This window comes from Lepidochelys kempii, chromosome 3 (assembly GCF_965140265.1).
Source record: "Lepidochelys kempii isolate rLepKem1 chromosome 3, rLepKem1.hap2, whole genome shotgun sequence".
Lineage (NCBI taxonomy): Eukaryota > Metazoa > Chordata > Testudines > Cheloniidae > Lepidochelys > Lepidochelys kempii.
The window spans coordinates 138764904-138781177 of record NC_133258.1 but is presented as its reverse complement, the minus strand read 5'-3'; the positions used below and the strand labels follow the sequence as shown (position 1 = coordinate 138781177).

Below are 16274 nucleotides of genomic sequence, written 5' to 3'. Positions count from 1 at the left end.
GAGCTATCCCTCACAGGTGGATGAGCAGCTGGGATTTCTATACACTTTAGCTGATACCTTCAAACATCTTCTTAAAGCCTCTCTGACAACAGGTAGACAGTTTGAAAAATGGGCTTTTCTTCCCCCAGGTTTAAAACACCCTATCCTCCCCAATGACCCAAGAAATCTGCGAGTATAAAGAGCAACACATTCCATACCTACTGTTGCTGGAGACTCTCCATTGTTTACATCTTCCTAAAAACAAGATTTATAAAACAGAAATTGAGCCAGAAAATTGAAAGCAGAAGAGCATACACACAGTACTAGACCTTGACATGCCCGGAGAAACAGTTCTCTAGACTGTCATTATTTAAGGAATGAACTAATTCCCTCAGAGGCTTATGTGGAACTTCTCACTTATATTGTCTCAGTTTCCAAGAAGAGTCTAGACTAAGTTAATTCCTTTCTGGGATAATGAATAGACACACACACTCAGAATATAAATCCATGGGGGTGATTTTCCAAAAGCACAAATGAATGGGAGTTAGGTGCCTTTGCAGATCTCCTCACTAGGTCTTGTCATTGCCTTGAGCAAAAATGGGTAAAATAGCAAAGTTGCAAAGCTTACCCACATGTAGCCCCATTTCAGCAAACAAACGCCTCTTTTTGAAGATTTCAGTCAAATTCTGTCTGCTGCTTCTCTCAAGCACTGCTTTCAACTGTATTTTAACCCCACTCCTAATACAAAGTCCTGTTGGAATTATGTGTGTGGCTTTTCACTCTAAAATCAGTACTTTCACATGGCCTCAACCACATGGTTGGGAGGTGTTGGACAAGTGGGTTGCCTCCAACCTTCATTCCATGTCTATCTATATGGGTCAGTCTGTCAACTACAGTAGAACCTCAGAGTTATAAACACCAGAGTTATGAACTGATAGTCAACCACACACCTCATTTGGAACTGGAAGTACACAATTACACAGAATCAGAGACCAAAAGAAAAAAAAAAGTAAATAAAGTACAGTACTGTGTTAAACTTAAACTACTAAAAAAAATAAAAATAAAGGGAAAGCAACATTTTTCTTCTTCATAGTAGAGTTTCAAAGCTGTATTAAGTCAATGTTCAGCTGTAAACTTTTGAAAGAGCAACCATAACATTTTGTTCAGTTATGAACATTTCAGAGTTACGAACAACGGCCATTTCTGAAGTGTCTGTAATTCTGAGGTTCTACTGTATAGAGATGTGAACCCACTGAAGGGTCTCCAAGGGCTATTGTGGGGTGGGCCCAGTTGTTAGGCAGGATCTGTAGGACAGAGTGGAAGATTTCAATAAGTCAGGAGGGAGACTAGGAAGCACAGGGTGCTTCAGGGGTTATAGATGAAGACGACAAGCCTCCTCAGTCTTGTAAATATGTACTGGCCTGTGTATCTTCACGTGCTAACTCCTTGGGACACATTTGACAACCACAACCTGTTGCCATTTCTCTATTTTTAGTACCTCAATGGCTTCACTCAAGTGTGCGGATCAAAATTATGCATATGCCAATTTGGGAATTTAAAAATGTATACACTGTGTTGAGAAAAACAGAGCCTGAGGAAAATTATGAGACAGTAGCACATTTTTAAAAATTTCTGAGTCCCCATCTGAGAATTTCTCCTCACTTTCTTCCACATTGCACCTCTTCCTTCCAGGCTCTGCAGCTCTGCCACTATTCTTCTGGCAGGAAGGGCAGGACAAAACTACCACAAAATCACCAAGTTAGTTCTAATGAAAATACTCCTATCTATCTATCTATCTATCTATATATATTGCTTCAGCCCTTACAAGGAAGTACTTTAAATATGCCAGAGTTATTAATGGCACCCATGTTAGTTTTCCTACAATACAGATGTGACTTCAATGTTCACATTTCATTCTAGAGAATCCCAATGTCCTCATTTTGTGCCCTGTGCCGCTCCCCCTTAAAGCAGGAGATGCTGGTGATATGCATTGTACAAGACCTTCGATATCAGTCGCCTCACGTACCAGCAGCAAGCTGCTGAATGGCGCACACTCCCAAATCCCATCTTCATTTCCATCTTTCTGCTGTGCTTGCCCTCTAGTCTGGGAAGCAAAATGAATCAGACTTCTGGGGAGCATGGGGCCTCTGCATGGCAGAACACTGATCTTGTCAAACCACTGGCTTCTCTGTTTTTGTTTTGTTTTAATCTGCTATATAGAAATTTAGCTTGGATGAAGTGGAAACCAAACAGCCAACATACCTTGTTTAGACTCAAGTGGCTGCCTTCTGCATCCTGTGTGGCAGTCATATCACTTACAAGGGATGAAGTGGTGGAGGAGGAGTGACTAAGGAAAAAAATCCAGAGATATGGCTGATGGCACATAATAAAATATGGGTGACTACTTACATTCTCGGAGATTATGTTAGAGATCTACAGTTAATATTAGCCAGTGCTATTGAAGAAGAAAAAAAAAAGTAGTGTCTCCACTAGGTAGACTAAGTTTTCAAAAATTTTAGAAAGTGACATAAATATGTGAGCAAGATCTGCAAAGATCTGAAACACATACCAAGCCAGAATCTGCACCGATTTCCATCCTATGGAACTGCATGAAGGTCCGAGAGATTGCAGTGAACTAAATTTTCTCTTTATTGATTTTTAAGTAAAGGAGGGAGAGGTCCTAATTGTCTGTTCCAGTTTGTTTGTACATGATGTTTGATCCACTTAGCTTTGTATTAAATGCACAAAATTACATTCAAGTGACATTACAGGCTAAGAGTGTGCAGTAGGGAGATGATGATGAAATATGGCCATTATCTCCTGGAGGCATTGTCCATCATGGCAGGTCCATGACTGCTGGAGACACCTCCCATAGCAATGGTCACTGATACACCCTTTCCATTGGGGGAGCTTGTCCTTCTCCTGTATTCAGTGGTGGATTAGCCACTGGGCCAACAGGGCCCTGGCCAACTAGGGGCCCCGGAAAAATGGATGTTGTTGTGCCCCAACCCACTCCGCCCACCTGGTGCTCTTGCCGGGAAGCAGGGCAAGCCCCCACACTCCTACCCTGGTCTCCGGCAGGAGCACCAGGGAGGAGGCACAGGGGAGAATGCAGGCGGAAGATGTGGGGTGGGGCCCCCCACTTGCTCTGGCCCAGAGGCCCCACAAAATGATAATCGGCCTCTGCCCATATTGGCTCAGCTTCATCAGCATGTCTAGGGGTGAAGGCAAGTGGGCAAAGCCATGGCCCTAATCGCTCCCTGCACTTTTTTGAATTACGAGCACTACAGTGGTATCTCCCAGTGATGGTGCACAAAGAGCACAAGCATATACCTGGCCTGAGCAGGAATTTCTCTGATATGACGACTCTGGGCTGGGTACCTGAACTGAGAGCCTCTCCCCTGTGCTCTCAATGACCCTCGCTGCTTGCCGTAAACATCATGAAGGAGGAAGCTGCCTGATTCGAATGCAAAGAGGACAAGAGCCTGGGGGGAGGGAGACTGGAGCTGGCTAGGCAAGCAGACTGGGAGCTAGTCTGAATGGGGAATGTGGGCAGAGGAAGAGACAGATTGGGAAGCTAGGAAGGGTATGAACAGAGAATGCCTGGGCAAGAAATTGGAACTAAAAGTGATTAGGTGTGGACACTGGGAATGGGGAGGAGAGTAGCACTGAGATAAGGAGAGCAGAGGGGTGAAACTAGGATTTGCTGGGCAAAGCAATTGGGATGAGATGTCAGGGATGGGGAAGAGAAGACTGGGAGAAGAGAGGTTGGAGGGGACAGGGTAAAAGGGGTTACACTTGTGGGGAACAGGCAGATGAAATCTGTGCCCACCAGCACACACTCCACTCCATAGCCTGGAATGGAACCTAAGATTCTGAGTCTCACCATGCCTCTGCTGTCAGCAAATATCTATGAAACCCCTGGCAAAATGTCCCATCCCCCTCTAGTGAGGATCCACACAGAGGATGACAACCTACTACTGTTATCAGTTACTCCATTAGCTCAAGTGGCAAAGATCTGTGCTGTGGATCTAAAGGCTCCAACCCTGCATATCACACACACAGGTGTCACTGTGGTGCTCCATGATGGAATTTCTCCTTCTCAGATTTCCCTTTTTAATAACCTAGGAAATCTCTCTCTCTCTCTCTCTCTCTCTCTCTCACACACACACACACACACCATTAAAAGAACATTGTTCAGGTTGCAAAAGAAGCACTCAAAAGTTAAATATGAGGTTGCCTGTGCAACTTTAGTTCAGCTCCCCTGAGCTTATGCATTGATACAGCCATTAATTAAATGATCACGTGCTATTTTTTCCCCCACAACACTCCTGCTTCATTCAGTGCAACGGGGGGACTTGTCTTGGGAGAGAATCAGGGTTGTGTAATGAAGGAGACTGTGGCAGAAGTCAGAAGGTGTGTAGCAAATGAGGCAGGGAACTGCAAGAAAGAGAAAGAAGGGTCTCACGGTTAAGGCAGTTAAATGCTGCCCTAGAGAATTGGATTCTATCCCTGCCTGTGCCATAGAGTTCCTGTGTGATGCTGGGCAAGTCACTTGAGTTGAACATTTCACAGGTTGTCACTAATTGTGTATTCCTAATTTTATGGATGCCCAGTTTGGGCCTGATTTGCAGAAGTGCTGAGCGCACACAGTTGCAGCTGAAATCAATATGGGAGCTGTCCTTTGAACAGAACAATGCTAAGGACTCTGAAAAATCAGATGCTAGTTGTCTCAAATTGAACACCCAAAATTAGTGGATACTTTTGACCTTAATATTTCTGTATATCAATTATCCATCCAGAAAATAGGAATAATAATACCCTGTTATTTCACAGGAATGTTATGAAAATAAATGAATGTCTGAAGCAGTCATGATCACTACAGAAAAATCCATGAGGAAATTAATAATCTTGTCTTCAGAGCAGGGTTTGATAGTGTGCAATAAATAAGGCCTCGGGCCACACTTTGAACAATGGGGAGACAGCAAAATAGTGAATCCATCCATTCATCCTGTGAACTGAATGAGGCAGGGATCCCATGGAACGAGTGGTATGTGATCATGTAATTAAAGACTATCATAACACATATGTGCAAGGGTGCCTCCTTAATTCTGGCATTTCCTAGCCTTTGAGTGCTTCACTTTGCAAGTTTAGCAAATGTTCTTTTAATGTATTTTTGTGTGTGTAATAGTAATAAGCTTCCATGTAATCAGAAACAATAATAGAAAATACAACCTATGCAAAACATGTATGATTCAATGTCATTGCAAGAGCCTCACCTTTCAATAGTCAGAATATTTCCTGACATAAAAAAAATGCAAACTGTGAAACCTAATCACTGCATTTAATTTCATTTACCTGGGTCTCTTTGAAAAAAAAGGGCCAAAAGTTATTGTTTAAGATTGAAAGGCTGATTAACATCTATTAAATGGTTATGGCACATTTAGGTGTAGTAAGTCTGTAAGATGCTTTAAGGATTTAAAATGACATAAGACCACAAACCACCCTACAGATTCAAGGGGGCATAAAGCTGCTTAATTGCTTAAATCCTTAATACTGTATAAGTATTTAATCCAAATTAAGTCCTTAAGGCTGCCAGGTGCCTATGAACATACGTTGGAAATTGCGCGCTTGTGAAAATGCACACATGCTCAACCCTCCGCTCTAGACATATGGGCTTTGTGACTGAGCATCTGTCCTGCATACGTTAATTTTTGAGGAATACTGGCCTGCCACTACTATTGTTTGTTAAGAGCTGACTATGGACTTGAGGGTTGTACAAATCACAACAATAAAAAACAGCCTCTGCTCCAAACAGCTTACAGTCTACAAAACAGCTTAAAAGAAGGGAAGAGCCACTGCAAAAAACTCAGAAGAGGGGGCAATTTGGGGTTTTAAATAGATTTGTTATATTAACTTCTTATGGAGCAGAAGTGAGGCGTAGGAGGCTTTTGAATGAGGAAGGGGAGGGGCATCTCACATGTAAGGAGACACTGAGGAAGGAATGGGAAAGCTAAGCACCTACTTGGGTTTCTAACTGGATTAATCAAACCCAGTTAATCCAGCTCAGTTCAGCTCTAGGTTATGCTGGGGTAAAAGAGTGGTGGAAAAATTATGCCAGTTTAACAGAGCAAAATTCATAATGCAGTGCATGCCATTCAGTTACCTGGAAGAGAAATCACTCCGGAACAGGAATAGCACAGCATTGACTCCAGATACTTGACCGGTAGCGTCTTGACAAGCCTGATAAGTTTTATCCCTGGAAATAAAGAGGTTTGTACAGGATTTGTCACACACTTCGACACCTATTATGTTTATTACAGTGCGTTGTTCTTAGGTAAGATTATAGACTGAAATGCATAACCGCTTAAGAATTAAACAATTTTTGTTTCCTGGGGTTTAGGTTACATGTAAGTAGTCACATATAATTTTGCAAAATCAATTGATTGTTATGAATTATGCTGGCTTGACATCTTTAGAAAAGATTGCACTTTTTTTTTTAAACCTATGGAGCAGGCTTAGTATATGCTATGCCATTGTAAGCATCCCCACAAGGAACTGAACTGAGAGCCTGGAAGCTGATGGAATGGCTCAGTGGAAAAAAAAAATCTTTCAGTCAGCCAGGCCTTCCCCCAAGACTCAGCATTTAAGACAAAGAAAAATACATTAACTGAAGCAGAAAATTGCCATAATCTTGGCATTCAGTCCAGTCATGTGAATCATGGGTACAATGCCCTATCTTCATCCAACATTTCCCCTTCCTCTCTCTTCCATGCAGCCACACTAACAGCTCTCCCCCTATGCAAGGGGAGGGAGAAGCAGACCTGTAGTTAAATCTTTTATTCCCCTTTCGTTTCTCCCTCACCCCTTTTTGGGAAAAGAGTTAAGGGAGGAAAAGTGGAATTTCACCCACAATTTCAAAACCAAATTTTTTGAAAAATATAAAAATTTGTTGAAGTTTTAGTGTTGACATTTTGTCCAAAAGAGAAACTGATGAAGATAAAAAACATCACCAAAATCCCATTTTTTATTCAGAATGTTTTTCACGTTAATAAATGTGCCCAGTTCTAATAACTTCTTCAAAGCCAGAATGTAGTTTTCAAGGTAATTACTTACAGCCTTATTAAATGAATTTACTAGAGCTAGGCAAAACTGTTCAGTGGCATGTGACAATTCTTAGGGGGAGATCAGATTTGGGCTGCTAGAAAGTTGGGACCATACAGAGATCACTAGACCATCCTGCCAGTCCCTGGTGGGCAAGATATGGGAAGGCATAGAACAACATTGATTGAGGGAACTCTCAGGGTCTTGGGGTTTCTCCCCTCCCCCCCAATAACTTCAGAGTTTCTGAAGGCTTTAGGAGTGATAACAGTGGTATTTTTAATGACAACTTTTTGGAGCAGTTAATTAGGGAAGAAGGTGTTTTGGAGGGATTTCTCTTTGTCAAACTTGGGCACAAAAAATGAGAAATATTTAAAAGACAAACTGTTAGGATCAAGAGGAGCATCACCAAAAGACAAAGGAAGGGAAAACAAATATGGAATCTGAAACAAGCACCATATTAGTAGTAGCTCTTGGAACCAGCATGAAGGTCAGAAAGTAGACCAGCAGCCACTCAGATGAAAGGAAGAAGAGCTCTCCTAATACAGCTAGATATTGGCAAAGTAGTACTGTAGCAAGATCAGTACTGTAGCAATCCTCTCCAAACCTTCTCTTTCTTCAAAGCCAAACCACTGATGTCTGGAGGAATTCAGTAAAGGATTCTCCTCCAGAAGAAGTGGGAGGGGGGAGGAAAGAGGGAGTTCCAACCATTCCCACCATCTGCCCACTCATGTCCATCCACACGTGTCACCTTCATGCAAAAAAGTGTAGTCTTCCTTTACCATGTCATCTGGAGATGAGAGGGCTTTCTACTGCTCCACTTCTATCATCTTCAAAGGGCAGCCAGCTGGCTTTGTCCTAGTCCAAGCTCATGAGAAGGTGACTGCCTGGCCTCCCTCTCTACTTCTTTGCGTGGTGTGATGGCGTATACAAACACCACACCAGTAAGGAAGGGGTTGAGAAGGTGCAAAGCATGCATGGCTTGGAGGAAGAGCTCAAAAGGAAAGCAGACCAGGTCAGTAGGAGGGTAAACAGTGGAAGTGAATTGATGTACATTCTCAGATCCTGGGAAGCAGGACTACAGGATGTCCTAACGCCTGAGGCCTCTGCTAGTCTTGACTTCACCAAACCCACAGAGAAGGGGCTCACAGAACTCAGGTCTGAGGCTTTATCTTTGATTTCAGTTGTTTAACGCCTTATTTTTAAATGCCAAGAGGGGACTGGTAGGAATGACCCAGGGATACAGAAGCATTGCACTTCTGGGTGCAGAACTTAGCTATCAGCTTCTGGACTCTGCATTGGGAACTGGTGGAGAGGGTGGTTACCAAACAACTCCTAGGCAGGGCAGGAGGCAGAAAGCTTACCCCTGATATGGGGACTCTAGATGAGAAAAGCCCTGAAGCCAGAAGGCTCAAGATTACTAGACCTTGATGCAGAGGGGGCATTGCTGGACTCTTTATATACAATAGTATATTAACATTTGTATTTTCAATACAGTGTACCCCAAAATACTTAAACTTAAATCAATAAGGTTTAACTTAATTCCATAGGAATTGTCCAGGATATTGCCATATCTGTTACCAAAGTATTACTTACAAGTATCTGACAGTAGCAGATTCAAAATCCCACAAGATTATTGCACCATGTGCATTTCCAGTAGCTATCAAGCTGTATCCTTCTACTTTTAACACATCAAAGCACTTCATTTCTTCACCCACTGGTAAATTCTAAAGGAAGCATAAATAAGACTTTTACTAAGAAGGACATGACATTTGATAGTGAAATGTTTTAAACAAATGCGTTATGTACGGAAAATGACATTGTACATTGTTGTAAACTCAATGCATTTTATTAGAGTTACACATTATAACATTTGCCATTCTTATGGTGCCTTCCATCCAAAGACCTCAGCATCCCTCTGAGGTAAGACCTATGGTCACTATTAAAGACTGCATTAACTATACCTGAGACCCCAGAGTAGTTTCCTGTTTTAGGGACCAAGGATGAAGTGGGAGGGAATACTTGTGATAAATCCTGGCGAGTGCTGACTTTTTAGATGGCAACCACTGTAAGTATTCTTATGCCCATTTTATGGAGGGGGATACTTGTTCAACATGACATAGGAAGTTCCTGGAAGAACACCCAGGATCATTCTTCTTCCCCTTTGTATTACACTGTTTGCACCATACATTAATACCGGCACAAACATACTTGAACTGAGACATTCACACATCGCAAACATCCAAATGAAATTAACAGCAAGAGCAACTGAACAACACATTGCATTAGACAGGAATTAGACAGGCATCAGAGCTATGGACTATCTAGTCCAGTGTCCTGTCTCCAACACTGGCCAGCACCACATGATTCAGAGGAAGGTGAAAAATCAAAGTAGGCAGCTGTGGCACAATCTGCCCTCACAAAAAATCTCATCCTAATCCCTAATATTTTGAGATTGGTTTAACCCCTGAAGCAGGAAGTTTTATATTCCTTGCAGTGATCTGTTGGCATCAACTATTATACCTCAGAGGCAGTAGCGTAGCTGGGGGGAGCGGGGCAGCGCTCTCCCATCAAGAAGCAGTGGCGCCTTTTAAAGTTTTTGTCACCCGGCGGCACTCCGAGTCTTCAACGGCGGGTCAGGCGGCGCTCCGGGTCTTCGACGGCACTTCAGCCAGAGGTCCTTCACTCGCTCCGGTATTCGGCGGCATTTCGGCGGTGGGGGGTCCTTCAGTACCGCCAAAGACCGGAGCGAGTGACGGACCCGCCGCCAAAGTGCCGCTGAAGATCTGGAGCGCCGCTGGGTGAGCACAAGCGGGTGGTGCCTTTTTTATCTCCATTCCCCCTGTTTTCTCCACCTGGCTACGCCACTGCTCAGAGGATTCTTGTTATTCATAGAGACATCCAATCCCTCTTAAAATCTTGCTAAATTCTTGGCCTCAACAACTTCCTGTGGCAATAAATTCCACAGTCTAGCCACACATTGTGTGAAAGAGTATTTCCTTTTTTCAGTCTTGAATTTGCACATTTCTGTTTCACTGAGTGTCCCCTTGTTCTTGTGTTATTAGGATGGAATATACAGTACTTAAAGCACCATTCTGGCAGATATTCAGCCATTTGCTCAGGGGATGGGGCCCTAGAGTTGCTGGCATGCCTGGCCTCTCTGAGATGGAGAGGGGTATCTTCTGTTCCACCAAGCCTGATGGGAGGCAGGAGGGAGACCCACTGGACATAGGCAAAAAAAATAAAACGAGGAGGAGCCCAGACACATAAGGACATTGCTAAGGGCACAGCAGGACTCCTCTGGAACTGGCCTCAGGTGACTGGCAGCAAGGAGGAGTGGGAACTGTTGATCTTCACCCTTTTCCCCTGTGGCCCATGGTAAGGAATAGTGGAGCCTAAAGGATTCAATTGATCCCACTGCAGCGACTCCTCCACACTCTGAACTGAGGCAGAACGAGTAGAGGTCACAGAGAGTCAGGCCTGAACGTGTCTGAGTAGCAGTTGTTCTCACCACCCAGCAGCAGTAGCTACAGGTGACTCACTACATTTTTCTTCACAACTATCAGGGCTACAAACATACCTAAAAAAATTTGTGACAGCTGATTCTGCAGAGGTCAGTAACATTGGTCACAATCACCTGGGAACCTATTTGCCCTGGCGAGAGGGATTTGGCAAGCCTGTGTTAAATGTGCCTCATTTCATGAGAAGTATACAGGTAACTCATGTCACCATGGCCATGTCATTTAGAATGGGAGGCAGTGTCCGGTGGCTAGATCACAGGGCTGGCAATCAAGAGATCCGGTTTCTAGCCCTAGGTCTGTCACAGACTTGCTGTTTGATCTTGGATGAGTCTGTTTCTCCACATCTAAGTGCCCTCATCTAAGATAGACATATTTTGGCTCTCTCTTCCTTTCTTTGTTGTTGAGAGGATTAATTCATTAAGATTTATGAAGTCCTTTTCACTGCTATTGAGATTTTTGGATGGACATCTCTATTTACTATTTCCAATTCGTACACCAATAATCAAGGGCCTATTGCCATACCAATGTTTATCTATTTAATCACAACAATTACTAATATCAATAGGTGTCATGTAACTAAATCTCATAGAAATAGTCACCTCCTGAAATAAAATATTTTTGGATTTCAATGCAGTGGAAAGTTTAGAACATTTGCCTCTCATTCTGCATCTAAATCTCTTACTCACTAGCTGATGTTAGGTAAATAATGCAGAAAATTAAGAGGTGTTCTCACCTGGATTTCATTATTTCTCTTAGGTTCTGTATCAGACAACAGCTGAACATCTGGAAAAAAACCATTTGCTTTCCTGGCATTGGGTTTCAGACATAGAGACATGACTGGATTCCCTTGCAGAATAAGTGACACAGCCTCAGGGAGCTCCCATGTAACAGTCAGATAAGGTTCACCTTCATTACCCTAGTAAAATGACCCATTTAACCAAAGACAAAAATACAAATGTGACATTATCTGATTAAAATATGACCATGCAAACCATTGTTGCTACCATGGTTGTATAATTGCAACAGATCTTATTCAGAGTGTAACACATGGCCAGAAAGGGTTAAGCAGCTTGCTGGCTAAATGACCCAAGCTTTAAAGTCATGTTAGGAAAGTATGTGAATGGTAAGTAGGGCCTTTCCCTATGAGATAGGCTAGAACTTTGAAGTGAAAACCTGTATTGTTAGAGAATTAGAGGTGATACTAATTGTGTGTGTTTACGTGGCTAATTATTAAACAAGATATAAGTTCCTCTTTGTCACTATAGCTATCGATTCAGAGATCAAAAAAGAATATTAACGTTTAGATGAATCTTGAATGCAATAACGTCATTGTCTATATGTCTCTTTAAAATTTGTAATAGACTGCCTAACGGATAAATTAGCTTATGTTAATCCATGTAGTTAATTACCAGTGAGGTTTGGGAAACAGAAGGCTACATCAAAAGCCTAGTGTTAACCCAGGACTGTATGTCAAGTGGCTGCTAGAAAACTGTATAAAAGACCCTGGGGTCCTGATCCTGTCATCTCAGATCTGCTTGAGGCTTCATGCAGGGGAAGCCTAAGCCATAAGGACTGAGATCCCAGTCCTGACTGGACCACCCTGAATATGAACATTGGACAAAACCTATTAACTATTTCTGAAAGAGCTCTTTGTAACTACAAAGCTCACCATCTCTGCTATGAATCTGAATCTCAAGATTGTGCTCATGTCTGTAAGTATACTGATCTTTTCTTTTTTAATAAGTTTTAGTTTAGTTAATAAGAATTGGCTGTAAGTGTGTATTTGTGTAAGATCTGGAATATTCATTAACCTGGGAGGTAATGTGTCCGATCCTTTGGGATTGATAGAACTTTTTTATATGATGAATAAGATTTTCAGTAATCTTCATCATATTTGACTTGGGTGTTTGGGTGCAGGCCTGAGGCTGGGTTACTTTAAGGGAACTATGTTGCTGGCTTCTGGGTAACCAGTGAGGTATTACAGAAGCTGTTTTGTGTTGTCTTGGTAAATCTAAGTATTGGAATATCCACCAGATTTGAGGATTGTCTACCCAATTCTTTGCAGTTCGTGTTTTTTTTTTTTTTTTGCAGTTCTCTCCTCTTCTCTTTGCAGTTCTAGAGGCATTGTAAAATTAATCAGTGCTGAAGAGGGGTGTTATTTTTTAAAACCATTTCAATATTGAACCACCACTATTTGAAAAAAAAATTACTATAAAACATTTAAATCTACTAGGCAGTATTATTTAGCACCTTTCAGATTTAAATTTGATTCACAGTAATGTTTGGGAGGAATGGTTCATGTGGCTACATCTATCTAAGCTGTTAGTAAATTAAAATTAGAGGTTTTTTAATTAACCAAAAATAGCAAATTCAATTAACTGATTATTTCAAGTTTTATAGTATGTTAATTTGTAAAGCAGCTCCATACACTGTGACTATTCTCCTCCATAGCAACATTCAGAGAGATAAAGAAGGCTGCATAAATTCTTATTTTTCCAAACATTTGATATTTTCATGCTCATAACCACAGTGTATAACTTTTTATTACAGAAATTTCATCCAGATGCAATCAGAAAACTGTTCTTTTGTCCATGACCTTACTATGCCTAAGAGTGTATGTTGTTTATGCAATCCTATGGTTGTATGTATTGGGATTATGATTATTAACTTGACTGTATGAGTGCATTGTGGCAGAGTGGGCTAGGTCTCTGTCAAATTATGAACAGAGAGAGAGAGAGACAAGTTGGGTGACGTCTGCCTCACCAACTACCTTGCGTGTAGTATTCTCTTCTGTGTAGGTGCTTGGGCAAAGGGTATCACTATAAATAGAAATATGCAAGAACAAAAGTAGCCTCAAATTTGCTTCTAGCTATTTTCTTGTTAGTCTGTAAACTATTTAAGCTGATTGCTAATGGGGCTAGAGCGCTGCACTGCAGCAACTCAAGAGGAAGGAAGGAACTGCAGAACGGGACGCTCTTTTTCATATCCCTTTGCAACCTTCCTATGCAGGATTCAGATCATGCTGTTCCCTCAGATCATGTCATCAAAAGGGAGTGCGTGGGCCTCTGATTTTCACTTCTGAAGGAGAGGGGAAGGGAAAGCGTTCTTTAGTCTTGGGGCCCGATCCTATTAGCACTTGCACGTGTGACTATCTTTACTCACTGGAGTATTCCCATTTACTTCAATGAGTAAAGTTATGCACATCCTGCAAATTAAGGGCAGGCTCTGGCTCTTATTCGGTGAGCAAAATGACTAAGGGATAGGAAATTTGACTTCCCACCAAAGCCTAACTGCAATGAGAAAAATATTAACGGTTCCAGTGTAGTGGATTCATGGAAAGAGGTGAGCAGAATGATGAAAATCTAGCCATGGAACACTGAACACACTGATATTTTAAATATTAAAGAGTTACTCTGGTGAAAAATTACTTTACATAGACAGTTGCATAGGGTTTGCCTACTGATTTATGAAAGCTGTCTGTTTGAACTTCAGAATTAGCAGCTACAGAATGAAATAAATCACATGTAAAATATCAAAAACCTGAATGATTTGGATCTTCCCACTGTGCTCCAAAGCCAGGATCACATGCCGACTCTCACTGGCCTTCAGATAAACTAGCTGCAGCAGCCACTGCTCATCATCTTTGCTGTCATTTGTGACAGGCAAAGCTTTAATTTCCTGCCCACTTCCAAAATCCCAGATTTTCAATGTTCCTGAACAAGAAGGACAAAAACTGTTAAACACAAAACATGTATTTTCAATTCAGAAACCTGACAAGTCCCAAATAGCAAAAAGAGAGAAAACACAGCTGCATCACATTTCCCATTTCTACAGGTCTGATGTTTGGTATTTTAATACTGCTTCACAGAAGCATGTGGTTGGGATAGACTAATTCACAAATACCAGGTATCTGCTGTGGGGGAGGGCGGGACAGGGTTGGCAGGAAGCGTGTATGTAGGGATCCCTTACAAATATTCAATCAGCCAATTGCAGGGAATATTGATGTGATTTCCCTGCCTCATATGGACCCTTTCCCTTTCTAGACACTGCTAAAATCTTCCATGCTAGAAATAACTTATCTTGGGGCTCAAAAACCCCTTCCTTCAATTTCTCATGTGTTGGCTGAGTTATTTCAAAGTCAAATGTAAGCTCTTTAAGGCTTATTTATTTAATTCTGTTTGTACAATGAGCCCCTGACCAGCATTAGGACCTTTGTAAAAGCATCAACCACCAGATATTTTTTAGAAATATCTCCTGGGGCAGGACAACAGTCTGCCTGCAAGGTCTGTTCACGCTTCAGATAATGTAAATTCAACCCTGGGCTTCCTTGATTGTGGGCATGCAAAAGCATTTTTGCCTAAATGGGAAAACAATGGAATAGACTCTCCAATCCCTCACCTCTCCTCTCAGTGAGCACAGTTATATGGGGTTATCAGACGTTGCCATTGCCAACAGACCACTATTCTGTCCTTCTCCACGCCTATTTTGCATTTCCTGCTTCTGTGCCAAGCCCACAAAAGGGCAGAAAGGGAGCCAGCAAGGCACAGATCTTCCAATCTGAGAGAGCCACAAGGTTGAGAGCGATATGGCTCACTACCAGACTTTCTCTCAAAATGAGGGGGTGGAAAGAGAGGCTGAAGCACTTTCTGAAGGAGCAGCTACCACCTGGGATCCACCCTTGTCATGTGGAGCTACTGACCCTGACAACAGCTTTCCCTTCTGAGTAGCCCCTAAGCCCTGTGGGCAAAGTATCTCAGGTAAATGGTGCAAATAAAGGGCAGTATGCACAAGTGGAAATAATCTGGTCTGCATGCTTTGTGACAGAGGCCATGTCCTCTTCATGAGGCACCTTGTGTATTTCTGGAATATCCCAACATTTCTTGGTGCTGCACTTCTTAACATTTCAATAAACCCTGAAGTTTCAGAATTATGCAGCCATGCTAATTGATTAATCAATTATTAAAGTTTACTGAAGAATTCAGTGCAGGTCTGGTAAATAAACGGAGAAGCCTTGTCATACAATCTCAAACTAACATGCCATACATTACATGACATGTTGCATACCGGAAAATACACTAACTATGTATAGTGTACAGAGTCAGCAAATCCTATAAAACTGAGTTTCCCCTTTTCATTTTAACTACTTTACTACAGTTGCTCACAGTTTCCTCATTAAAATGCCTTCTGGGCTGAAGATATTCATGCTTGGGCTTAGCCCACAATAATTAAATTTTTTTGAAAGTTTGAGCAAAATTGGTTTTGTTATTTTTGAATTATACGAAGATGGAAAAAATGCACTTAGCCTACATGTTCCTATCATAACCTTGGTTTTTGCGTATCAATAACACTTAAGATTGAAACTTAAGATTGCAACCTCAAGTTGCAGTGGGGGAGGTTTAGATTGGATATTAGGAAAAACTTTTTCACTGTGAGGGTGGTGAAACACTGGAATGCGTTGCCTAGGGAGGTGGTGGAATCTCCTTCCTTAGAGGTTTTTAAGGTCAGGCTTGACAAAGCCCTGGCTGGGATGATTTAACTGGGAATTGGTCCTGCTTTGAGCAGGGGGTGGGACTAGATGACCTTCAGGGGTCCCTTCCAACCCTGATATTCTATGATTCTATGATTCTATGAAACTCAAACCTTGGCTTGTTTTAGAGCTTTCTTTGAGGAGTG

General features: G+C 41.9%; 1 protein-coding gene across 1 annotated transcript in view; it reads right to left on the bottom strand.

Moving 5' to 3' along the window:
- WDR64 (WD repeat domain 64) overlaps window positions 1–16274 on the bottom strand; it is a 139973-nt gene that overhangs the window by 19656 nt on the left and 104043 nt on the right. Inside the window, exons 14-19 of the mRNA XM_073336679.1 lie at window positions 14142–14314; window positions 11335–11517; window positions 8677–8807; window positions 6146–6238; window positions 2242–2326; window positions 198–234 (exon numbers count right to left, since the gene is read on the bottom strand). Coding sequence (XP_073192780.1) covers window positions 198–234; window positions 2242–2326; window positions 6146–6238; window positions 8677–8807; window positions 11335–11517; window positions 14142–14314 — 702 coding nt within the window. The remainder of the gene's footprint in view (window positions 1–197; window positions 235–2241; window positions 2327–6145; window positions 6239–8676; window positions 8808–11334; window positions 11518–14141; window positions 14315–16274) is intronic.